Source organism: Podarcis liolepis (genome assembly GCF_965112155.1).
Source record: "Podarcis liolepis genome assembly, chromosome: 3".
Lineage (NCBI taxonomy): Eukaryota > Metazoa > Chordata > Lepidosauria > Squamata > Lacertidae > Podarcis > Podarcis liolepis.
The window spans coordinates 69,473,110-69,484,600 of NC_139557.1; the positions used below are offsets into that span (position 1 = coordinate 69,473,110).

The 11,491-nt window shown below is 40.4% G+C and overlaps 1 protein-coding gene across 3 annotated transcripts in view; it reads right to left on the minus strand.

Annotated features, from left to right (window-relative positions):
* Positions 1-11,249, minus strand: part of NOX3 (NADPH oxidase 3) — a 35,057-nt gene extending 23,808 nt beyond the window's left edge. Inside the window, exons 1-4 of one of the 3 annotated variants that reach the window (XM_083496506.1) lie at positions 10,813-11,249; positions 5,208-5,303; positions 4,362-4,472; positions 2,926-3,010 (exon numbers count right to left, since the gene is read on the minus strand). In XM_083496506.1, coding sequence (XP_083352632.1) covers positions 2,926-3,010; positions 4,362-4,472; positions 5,208-5,288 — 277 coding nt within the window. In that variant the 5' untranslated portion in view covers positions 5,289-5,303; positions 10,813-11,249. Of the gene's footprint in view, positions 1-2,925; positions 3,011-4,361; positions 4,473-5,207; positions 5,304-5,560; positions 5,665-10,812 lie in introns of those variants that run through there. The other 2 variants (XM_083496505.1, XM_083496507.1) reach the window with 2 other exon arrangements.
* Between the last annotated feature and the right edge of the window lie 242 nt (positions 11,250-11,491).

Below are 11,491 nucleotides of genomic sequence, written 5' to 3' on the forward strand. Positions count from 1 at the left end.
TACCTTGAGGAAACTAAAACAAGATCAATTAATACATTTCTATTCCTGGAATGACTTGTTAATTAAAAGGGGGAAATTGTGCTTTCTTCAGGAATCCATTCTTATGATGAAAGGAAAGTGGTATGTTGCTGGGCTGATAGAGAAATATAACTCCACGCAGCACTGCAATGTGTTCTGCATTCCATGCTCTTTTGAGGTTTGGAGCAGAACAAAAATTCAGCTGACTGATCCTGGTGGGAAGTGTGCCATCTTGGAGCCCTTCCACAGTCCTTCTTGAAGGCAAGGGAGTATCAACAGCTGTTGGGCAGAACTCTTGAGCCACTGATCCCATTATTTAGACTCATCCCTTTTGCACTGGATCTGCATTGTATGCAGAAGGAATGAATCAGAGTTGATGGTTGGGTACAGGCGACTTCACACTTACATGAGGGTTACAATCGCAGGTACCGCACATATATGTGAAATCATGTATAGTGGGGAACAGCATCTAAAAAGCTTGTAAACACCTTCTAAACCTCTGGAATCCCATGAAAAATTCCTTTAAAAAACCAGCAGCACTTCCTAGTCTTTCCCCCCACTCTTTTCACACCATTTTCTCAGCTTTTGTGCTCTTTTGGGGCCATTTTTGCCCGTTTCACACCTTTTTTGCAGTTTAAATTGAATTATTTATTCATTTCCCAACACCACACACATACACGGTTGTATGCAAGTTGAACCTGTGTAAGGAGGGAGTTGCCTGTATAGCAAAGAATGTAATATATGTCTTTTAAAAAATGGGGGGGTGTTTAGTGAATGTATGGGAGAATGTTTATTTATTCAATGGCTGATGATAAAGAATGGATCTGAGTGCCGAATTGTTGGTGGGAACTATAGAGGGCATCTGGGAACATCTGCTGGAGGAAGGAAAGCCAAAAATACATACCACGAACAGCTAAAAGCAAGTGGTCTTTTGAAAATCTACAGCTATTTCCAATATGTGAGACCTAAGGTTAAAAGATCAGGAAGAAGGCCAAGACAGAAGGCTGCATTCTGGTTGTCTTAGGACTCCTTAAAGTTCAAAAGATCAGGGAGTGGGAACCTGTCTGTCTGAAAAACAACATGTGATGGAACAACATATGAGGGTCTGGGAAACTACCCTGATGACCCCAGATCAAATGACCTCAAATGCTACTCACTCATAACTTTCATCATGTTTGACGAAAACTGGAAAGTATAAAGCAAGGACTTGTGCACCTAGGATTTTGGAGATCAAGAAGACAAGTCCAGAGGTCAGAGTGTAACAGCCAAACTCTGACCTCTTCACCAGCTCTGCTCAGATTGGCCATCTGAGGAGGTATGCTTGAGTAAGTATGAATGGATAGGGATAATGTTTAGACCATGGATCCGACCCAATCGCCTTCTAAATCCGGCCGGCAGACGGTCCGGGAATCAGCATGTTTTTACATAAATAGAATATGTCCCTTTATTTAAAATGCATCTCTGGGTTATTTGTGGGGCATAGGAATTCGTTCATTCCCCCCCCCTTCAAAATGTAGTCCAGGCCCCCACAAGGTCTGAGGGACAGTGGACCGGCCCCCTGCTGAAAAAGTTTGCTGAACCCTGTTTTAGACCTTGTTATTGACTAAATAATTGATTGCAGCATAAAGGTGTGTGTTTGGTCTTTGGCACTCCTATCCGTAAGATCCTCTTGTTTAAAAGGGTAATCCCTCTGACCCAGCAATTAAATGGTTAAAGGCACACATTCTGCATAACAAAGGATCTGTGTTGCTCCTTGGATGTAGTAAAGAAAGCTGCAGAAAACTTTGTAGAAAACTGGAATGGTTTGGAGAAGAGCAAATGCTCCTGCCTCCTGTGAAGACTGCACGTTTTCTAGTAACTAATGAGAGGAGAAATTTCTTGAGAGAATGCTGTCTCCTGCCAGGGAGATTCAGAATTTTAAGTCTTGTTTTATGCTTTTATCCATTTAGGTTTTACATAATTGTATTTGGATTTGCATGGATTCATTTTGTTTCATCTCATTTTTATTTCAATTTAATATTGCATTTTCATATTTGTTAAAAGAGGGCCATTTTCTTTCTTTCTTTTTAAAGGGGCAGGGTAGTGCTATGCCAGGAAAAATCAGGGTGGCATTCAACTAAGTTTTACTAAGAGTAGACCCATTGAAGAGAATGGACCTGAGTCATGATCATTACTTTCAGTGGTTCTACCCTGAGTAAGCCTTAGTTGGCATTTTAAGCTTGATTATGCTGTAGGGTTTCGGTGGATCTAAACTTCAGTCAATGTTACCTTGCGTTACTTTCATTCTGTTAAACCTTTGTTTTGTAATGATCTGATGACTAGATAGAAATAAAGGAAACTGAATCTCACCTGCTACTAAAATATGTAAGAATTGCAAATCAATACTAGGGGTACCATAAGTGATACCAGACAGAGCTTCTTCCTTTTCCCAAAAAACAACTGCATTTATTCACTCCCTCAGCAAGCCATCCCTGAAATAACAGAACCGGTCTCCATCACAGCAGAAAGTGTTGTTATCAGAGAGAAGGGAAAATGCACTCTTACCTGGGAGTTTCATTGAAAACAATAGATTCTAAGGAGACATATTTGAGAACACTGAGAGTGTCTCTGGATACCAAGGGTAGAAAGTTGAGTTCTTCAGAGATCCCACCCCCAACCCCCCAAAAATATTTTATATTTGTTTGCTCACACCTGAATTCCAAATATTCAGGGATTTGATTGAAAGTGTGTGGCTAAAAGCAGGGCCAGGTCACACATACAACCCCAGCCCTCAATGTCCCCACATGGGCCAGTTCCACATTGGACCGCCCTGCATTAAGACTGCAAGATTAGCACTCCAAATTCATATCACTCCAGACAAAACAAGGAAGCCTACATTGTAAGCATTAAGTTAAAAAAACAACTTACTTGCATTCACAGCTACTCCATATGCAATAGTCTTGTGAAATGTGACACTTTTGTCAAGTTGTCTCCTCAGGACTCCTCCACAACACTTGATGAAAAGGGGGAAAGATATGCATTTTAAATCATTTTTATGAACTTGAAATTGCATGCAAACATAATTATAAAGTACAGTTTATCTAGTCCAAAATTTACTGAACATAGCTGGGATACTGCAGCCAGAAGCAATGTTGAGAGGTGATTCCAAGATTCACCTATGCTCACTCCTACAATAATAAACTATGGTTTATCATTACAAGAATGATCAAAAACCCTTAGGGAAAAATGAGACGGTGCTGCTGTCACTGATAATGGTGATCTACACTCCTGAAAAACTGTTACAGAGTTTCTCCTCACCTTGGAGAAGTTTGATGACATGGTCCTCCTCATTTCCTTGCTCAAAATTAGGCTGGAGAATTTTGAGAGGCCATTTTGAGGGGCAAAACTCAAGTTAATTTTGGCTGTGGTTTATTGTAACAAGCTAGCTTCACAATCCAATATCTGAAGTAGGCTTCTTTAAGTAAACCATAGTTAAAACTAATTGAAGCTTGTTCAGTTTGGGGCATAATGCTAAACAACTGGTGGTTTAAAAGAAAAAAATAGTAGCAAAAGCTTCCAATGTCCTCCCTGCAGCTATATCAGCTGGGGAGAAAAGAAGAGAGAGTGAATGAGTCTAAGTCACCTAGGCTCATTCCTGTAATGATAAACTTTTGTTTTTGTTTTTATTATGTATTTTCTCTTTTCATCTTGTATTTTTATGCTGCGAAGTGCCCTGAAGGGTGGTATGCAAATAAAATGAATGAATGACCTTTAAAGCCCTAAACAGCCTCGGTCCAGTACACCTGAAGGAGTGTCTCCACCCCCGTCGTTCTGCCCGGACACTGAGGTCCAGTGCCGAGGGCCTTTTGGCGGTTCCCTCGCTGTGAGAAGCCAAGTTACAGGGAACCAGGCAGAGGGCCTTCTCGGTAGTGACCCCCGCCCTGTGGAACACCCTCCCACCAGATGTCAAAGAGAAAAACAACTACCAGACTTTTAGAAGACAACTGAAGGCAGCCCTGTTTAGGGAAGCTTTTAATGTTTGACGGACTATTGTATTTTAATATTCTGTTGGAAGCCGCTCAGAGTGGCTGGGGAAACCCAGCCAGATGGGCGGGATATTATTATTATTATTATTATTATTATTATTATTATTATTATTATTATTATTGAAATATTATAGCTGTATTTGCAACACTGTGATAAGTCAATGGAAAAATACACTCCTATAAATATCCACTAGCAGTCAAATGCTACAGTTTATCAGTTTCTTTTAAATGTGCATTTATAACAAGAACATTATCAGTGAACCTTTTCAATGATCGTTTAAAAGGCAATACTTGTGCAATAGGGAAAAAAGTACTTACAAAACTTGTTCCCCTTAAGAATGAAACCAGGTTTCTACTAACTGGTAAGAGGATTAGCAGGCAGTTAAAGTTGAGGCAGGTGGCAGAAGCTCTTGCCCAGGCAAGCGTGGACTAGACACAAAATGACAAAATGTGTTACACATATGAAATGAACAAAAACACAAAAAATGTTTTAGCCCCCCAAAGCTGACAAATTACCACTTGATTTTATGTTTCACAGCTTTACAGCCAGGGAGGGCAATTCTGCCATACAGCAGGGTGAAGTGACCTGGTGTGTGTGTGAAATGGATGAAGGCAAGATTTGGAATCTTAATGCTGCAACAAGACTTTTAACGTTTTGGTCCTTATCGCTCCCAGACATCATTGCCAATGGCCAATGGCCAAGAATGATGGAGGTTGTAGTCACAAAGTAGCTGGAAAGCACCGAATCGGGGAAGGCTGTAGTAGTATAATGTCACAAATCATATCATGTTAGGTAGTCAGGAATATTATGATGTCCCTGCAGTAAGTGGTTCTGCTTGGGTAAGAGGTGCATTACTATAGATACATGATTCAGGAAACAATGGATAAGTTCTTCTTCTAATCCAGTTTATGACTAACAAAATTGAATGAGATATGGATGCAGTATACTTCTAAATCACAAAACTAAAACGAATCAAGTGGGATAAAAAAAAGCAACCAGTTAGGCTGGTTTTAAAATTATGGGGCATTTGGTTACAAAAAATGGGGGGGGGGACACGAAGCAGAATGGCATGCAGATCAGTGAGACTTTAGGGTAAATAACAATGCAGAAGCACATCCAAGAGAAAGCCTGGTTAAAGGGGCATTTAACAAACTTTTACTTACACCCAACATAACCCGAGTATAAAGATAGGCACCCTCCTCTTCATACCAGTTGAATGTGTCAATAAACAGGTATAAGTTCATTCCCAACCACAATAACTACAGTAAATAGAAAACATATTGATGATCAATTACAATTACAATGCTCTTTTTCTCTTTCTAATGCAATGTATAATTAAGAAATCTCACAATTGCGTTGTATTTGTCAAAAGAACCCAATTCTAAACAGAATGAAACTTTTGAGCATCAGTTGTGTAAATGATAAAAATGAAACATTTAGGGGAAAGTGGAGAGTTCCTTTGAAATATCAGAAAATGAATCAGAACCAGCAGCTTGATTATGAAATAGATACTTACAAATAACAGAACTGACAAGCTTTCATTCAAAATCCAATACACCATCTTGATTGTCTCTGTTCTGTGCTAGCAACAATTCACTCCCTTGTAATACAAATTGAATTCTCTGTATCTTCCTCTTGCTGCATAATCAGCTCTCTGGAGCAGCAGCCTAGGAATATTCTAATTAAGGACTTCCTACCAGATGTCGATCTCCAAGGGGGACATAGTTTGTGATGTGAGAAACTAATCTAATAGGCAGTTTCTGTCCAAATTATTTTGGAATAAATGAAAGGTTTATTAGAATCAGTGAATCCCAGCCCCCTCCCACCCAGCTTCAAACAACAGGTTTCAAATACACCCTAGATTTCCCCCACCCACCCCTTACAAACACTGGAGATTAGGAAGCTGTCTTATAGACTGAAGCTGGTCTGTCTAGTTCAACATTGTATACACTGACTGGCAGTGGTTCTCCAGAGTTTTAGATAGGGAACTTTTCCCAGTCCTACCTGAAATGCAGGGGATTCAACCTGGGACATTCTGCATGCCAAACAGGTGTTCTACTCTACCACCAAGATGTGGCTCTTTCCCAACAGTAATGCAATATTTAGCATATACATGTGTGTATATAATATATGGAAAATATCCATTGAGTGCTGTGCAGAGCTTCCATCCGCAGTCTAGAATTTCTCATAGCTCCAGCCAGATTCTACATCAACTAATTTTACTTACCTTCAAAACACTCCATGACATGGCCCCATCCTGCTATTTTTCTGCTCTGGATCCCAGCTCAACCAGTCTCAACCATCCAAAGATCTTTTGCCCATTCTCCCTCACTTTCCCTTATGCCTGGAGCTTCCTCCAAGATTCCTCCAACTGCTCTCCCTTATGTCCTCTTCAGAACTCACTTTTCCCAGGAAGCCTTTGGAATATCCCCCTAGATGCAACACCCTATTGTAACTAAGCCAAAGTAGAATAGAATACAGTGGTACCTCGGGTTAAGAACTTAATTCATTCCGGAGGTCCGTTCTTAACCTGAAACTGTTAACCTGAAGACCACTTTAGCTAATGGGGTCTTCTGCTGCCACTGTGCCACTGGAGAACGATTTCTGTTCTTATCCTGAAGCAAAGTTCTTAACCCGAGGTACTATTTCTGGGTTAGCGGAGTCTGTTACCTGAAGCGTCTATAACCTGAAGCGTATGTAACCTGAGGTACCACTGTATATTCTTCACCTGTTTACCCTTTCCTCCACCCCCTTCCTCTGTGCCTTTTAAGATGATATGCCTCTTGGAAGCAAGGACCCATCAGATCTGTTTTATGAAAAGCCCCATGCACATGGATGGTAGCATATAAAGAAATAAATTTATAATAAACAAATTTAATCCACAGTTTAAGGAGTATATTGACAAGTTGGAATATGTGTTAGAGGAGGGTGACTCCAGATGAGGGGTCTGGAAACCAAGCCTTATGAGGAACAGTTGAAGGAGCTGGGTTTGTTTAGCCTGGAAAAGAAGGAACTGAGAAGATATATGATAGCCACCTTCAAATTTCTAAAGGGCTGTCATGTGGAAGATGGAGCATGTTTGTTTTCTCCTGCTCTGGAGGGTAGAACCCAAACCAAATGGATTCAAGTTACAAGAAAGAAGATTCTTGTACTAAATGCCAGGAAGAAAGAAGATTCCTGACTAAACATCAGGAAGAACTTTCTGAATGTCAGAGCTGTTTGACAGTGGAACAGACTCCCTCCGAAGGTGGTGGACTCTCCTTCCTTGGAGGTTTTCAAGCAGAGGTTGGATGGCCATCTGTCATGGATGCTTTAGTTGAGATTCCTGCATTGCAGGGGCCCTCCCTCAGGGGCCCTTCCAGAACTACAATTCTATGATTCTGTGGTTCTAAATTATTCAGGTTATTATTACAGCATGGTGAACTACACCTTTCTCACACTGGCTGAAGAAGAAAGAAAACGACACAGCAGCAAAGAAGAATGACCAGAGCATGACTAAGGTGAATGCCAATTTCGGCTCCCTCATCCTAAAAAAAAAAGGAAGAAAGTAAGTCTGCATCTGAATTAGTCATACTTCAAAGCAAAAAAAAGCAAAAAAAAAAAAAGCTGTATGAGACATTCTGCTTTGAAGTATAGCTGATTCAGACACCAATTTTCTAAAATGCGTATTATTTTTTAAAGACATCTGACTGGGATTTTTTCCAAGTACAGCAGATTCAGAAACTGATTTGGGTTCCTAAACTTGTCTGTGCTTGTAGCTGTACTTCAAAGAAGACTAGTTCTGCGTAGCATTCTGCTTTGAAGTGCATCAGATCCAGATGCTCGTTTTTTTAAAGAAGCCAGTGCTAGTGCATGAACTGATAGTGCTTCTTTAAATTATTATCCAGCAGATAGTAGAGTACATTTTCTTACATGAAATGAATTAATATCCATTGTGAAAGATGAATGAAGTGATGGTATACTCTGTGACCTTGCCACTGATATCAGCAAGAGATACTTACCCCCTTTTTATCTGATATAAGCAACTGCCCAAAGATAACACACAAAGTGTAAGCAGAGGTTACTGTGTATATACAGAGAATATACAGAACTGTCCAATTAGACAGGAGTAGCAACAAAAAGTATGCAGAGGAAAGAATTATTAAATAGTTGGCTGTTAGATTTCAATTCTGCTGTTTACATTTTCTGAGCCTAGTCACGTTCATTTTAGATTAAAACCCAACCTACACATAAGAAAATAATAGCCATGATTCCGCTTCTCAGGGACTGTGGTCGCCTCTGAACTGTTCGTAATTTACGGAGTGGATTCAGTCACATAACGGAAATGGATGTTTGCACAATTAAAGGGGATTAAAGCCCTCAGGAATTTTTGTGGCTAAAGAAGTGACACACTTTCAGACTGGAGACTGGACCCCAGTTTTGGGTGCTACAATTTAAGAAGGATATTGACAAACTGAAATGTGTGCAGAGGAGGGCAACCAAGTTGTTCAAGGGTATGGAAACCAAGCCTTATGAGAAATGGTTGTCATTCAAATGGTTTGCATGCTCCGCATCTTGTGATCGATTATGCAGGGTAAGGCTTACCCCGCCCCCAATGTTTTTTTTAATAATTTTTTTATTGCATTTTAAAATCTGCAGATATACAGTCACACCTTGGGTTGAATGTGCTTCTGGTTGAGCATGTTCGAGTTGTGCGCGGCAACCCAGAAGTAATGGAGCGTGTTACTTCTGGGTTTCGCCGCTCACGCAGACACTCAAAATGACATCATGCGCATGCGCAGAAGCAGCAAAATGCAACCCGCTCACGCGCAGACGTGCTGTCATGGCTTACGTTGCATTCAGGATGCGAACGGGGCTCCGGAACAGATCCCGTTCGCATCCCGAGGTACCACTGTACATCTTATTTCCTTCATTCTTATACATACATACATACATACATAATCTATTTCTTCTTCTAAAATTATTCATTTCCATAGTACATTAATTGACTTCCCCCTACCTCTTAGCGGATTCTTCATATCTCTTTATTTCCTTTTTCCTTCAAACTGTGTTCTAGTATTCTTTCAACCTTTCCTCTCTATAAAATAACTCACATAACTGTTTTTTACTTTGTGAAATTTATTCTAGGCACATCAAAGTTTTAAGTGGGGAACCATCTTTAGCTAGATAGTTTTTTAAAATGTTCCCATTCCTTTTTAAACCTTGTAAACGAGTGATTTCTTATCACTTTGGTCATTTTGGCTAGTTCTACATATTCACCCAATTTACTTTGCCACTCTTCCTTAGTTGGAGTCAAATTCCCTTTCCAGTATTTGGCAATTAATACTCTAGCCACCGTAGTTGCATATAGAAATGATCCTTTGCTTTCTTTTGGGATGTTTATTGTCATAATGCCCAATAAAAAGGCTTCTGGTCTTTTAATGGATGTTTGAGCATTTTCTTTAATTCTTCATAGACCATGTCCCCAAATCCCCCCCAATGTTTTATCCAAGTTGGCATCTCTGGTATGAGGGGTTATCCCTTAAGAAAACTGGTTTCTTGGGAAGAGGGTTAAATCTAGAGCCCTTCCCACCCCACCTCTGAGAAAAAGAATTCAAACATGTAGTCTCTTGCAATTGCAGTTTGACTGTGAATCACCCAGTCTGGGGTGAGGGGGGCCTACAATGAATGCCTCTGCTAGGTATGACTGCATCTGTCAGTTTTGGTTTCTCATTTTACTCATTTTTTCAATGTTAAGCACAGTTCTCCATATGTCTACATCCACTTGCAACTTAAAAAGCAAATGAGACCTTGTGAAAACCCATCACAATTTCAGTTGGAGTTCTCCTGCTGTATACATTTTTATATGCAGTTTGGCCCAATGGAATGCAATTATGAGCATTATTTTCAGCAATACATCCATTTGTAGGCACACTTTGCCCCAGCACAGGAAGTTCTGTACATATTGCTTGGCTCGAGAAGTGCATTGCAAAATCCAGAGGACTGCAAATTTCGAAGGATGGCTGTTTTGCGAAGTGTGCCAGAGACCGCAAATTAGGCAGGTTCACCTTTAAATGCAAAAGGAATCAAATTTCTCCCTCACCCCCACGTGTGGATCAGCTGACATCCTACTCATTTTGATTAAACCAAATTAAAGTGTGCATAGTGCCTCAGACAGCGTTATTTGAAAAGAAGGGGAAAACCTGGTAATTCTTTCTGTTCTTCTCTCCTCCTCCAGAGCTATAAGCTTTAGGCTTGCCTGAGGCTTTTAGTGCTTTAGTAAAAATGCACTTGAAGGGTTTAAAAAATATGTTGCAGTGCAACAGGTGGATACAAAATGTTTCTCATTCTGTTCAAAATGAGTGCTTCTGTTACTAGAAGATTGAAAGGAGCTATTAAAACGTGCAGGGAGCCTTAATATCCCCCAAGGAATGGCAGGGAGGGAAACAGAGTGAATTAATTTCACTTTACCATGAATAATTCATTTAAAAAAACACCCAAATCTATCTTATTAGCATGACAAGTGGTACTAGGGGTTTCCAAAGTAAACAGGAGGGTGCTAATCTCTAGAGAAAAATAGGTTGGGTGGAACAGGCTAAACCCTAAACAGGGTTTAGAGAGAGTTGGAGTGGACAGTCACTGAAGACTTGGTACAAGCATCAGAATCCGTGTGTGTGCGCGCACACGCGAGAGAGAGAGAGAGAGAGAGAGAGAGAGAGAGAGAGAGAGAGAGAGAGAAGCACATCTGACTGCTAAGGGAATACGTGGAATATGGGTCTTTATGCTTACCCCAGTCTGTGCATCCTTCAACTGTTAAGTAGTCCTCCTTCCATTCTTTGCCCAACTCCAATCCAGTTGTTGTTATTGCTGGAGCTGCCGCCACCACCTTCCTTTTCTTCTGTGACGGCATATCACTTAGCTGTAGTGTAAGTTCCGCATGTACAAAGCCTTTAGCTTTTTAGTTGGTCCTTATAAAGTGATTATCCAACTTCGGGCTTGTTCTTCTTCTTATGAACCAGCATGGCTACCTTTCCTTTCCTTTTTGCATCTCTTCTGGCTCTTAAGAGCTCATGATGACGCACTTTGGGTTTTTATCCTGTACAGTACATTACAAGCATCTAGATGAGTGTCACTTTATATAACACACATGTTGGGTACATTAGACTAACGTAGAGATGATAAAAGTTAACCAGATCTGTATGCCCTTGTAGGCATGAAGCCTTAACTTTGAGGGCATGATTTAGTCAGACAATCACAGATTTGTTACAGGTGCAGCTTTTGAAAGGGTTTTAAATACTGGTGTGTTTTTTTAAAGGTTGCCTCATTTTCCAGTTTCCTAGAGAAGTGACACTACAACATTTGTCTCTGTAGGCTGAGTAGGTCAAGAAGCTTTGTGATTTGTTTGATCATTCAGGCTGTCAAAGGAAAACAATATGCAAGGTAGTGATTGGTTTGCAGAGCAATTTTC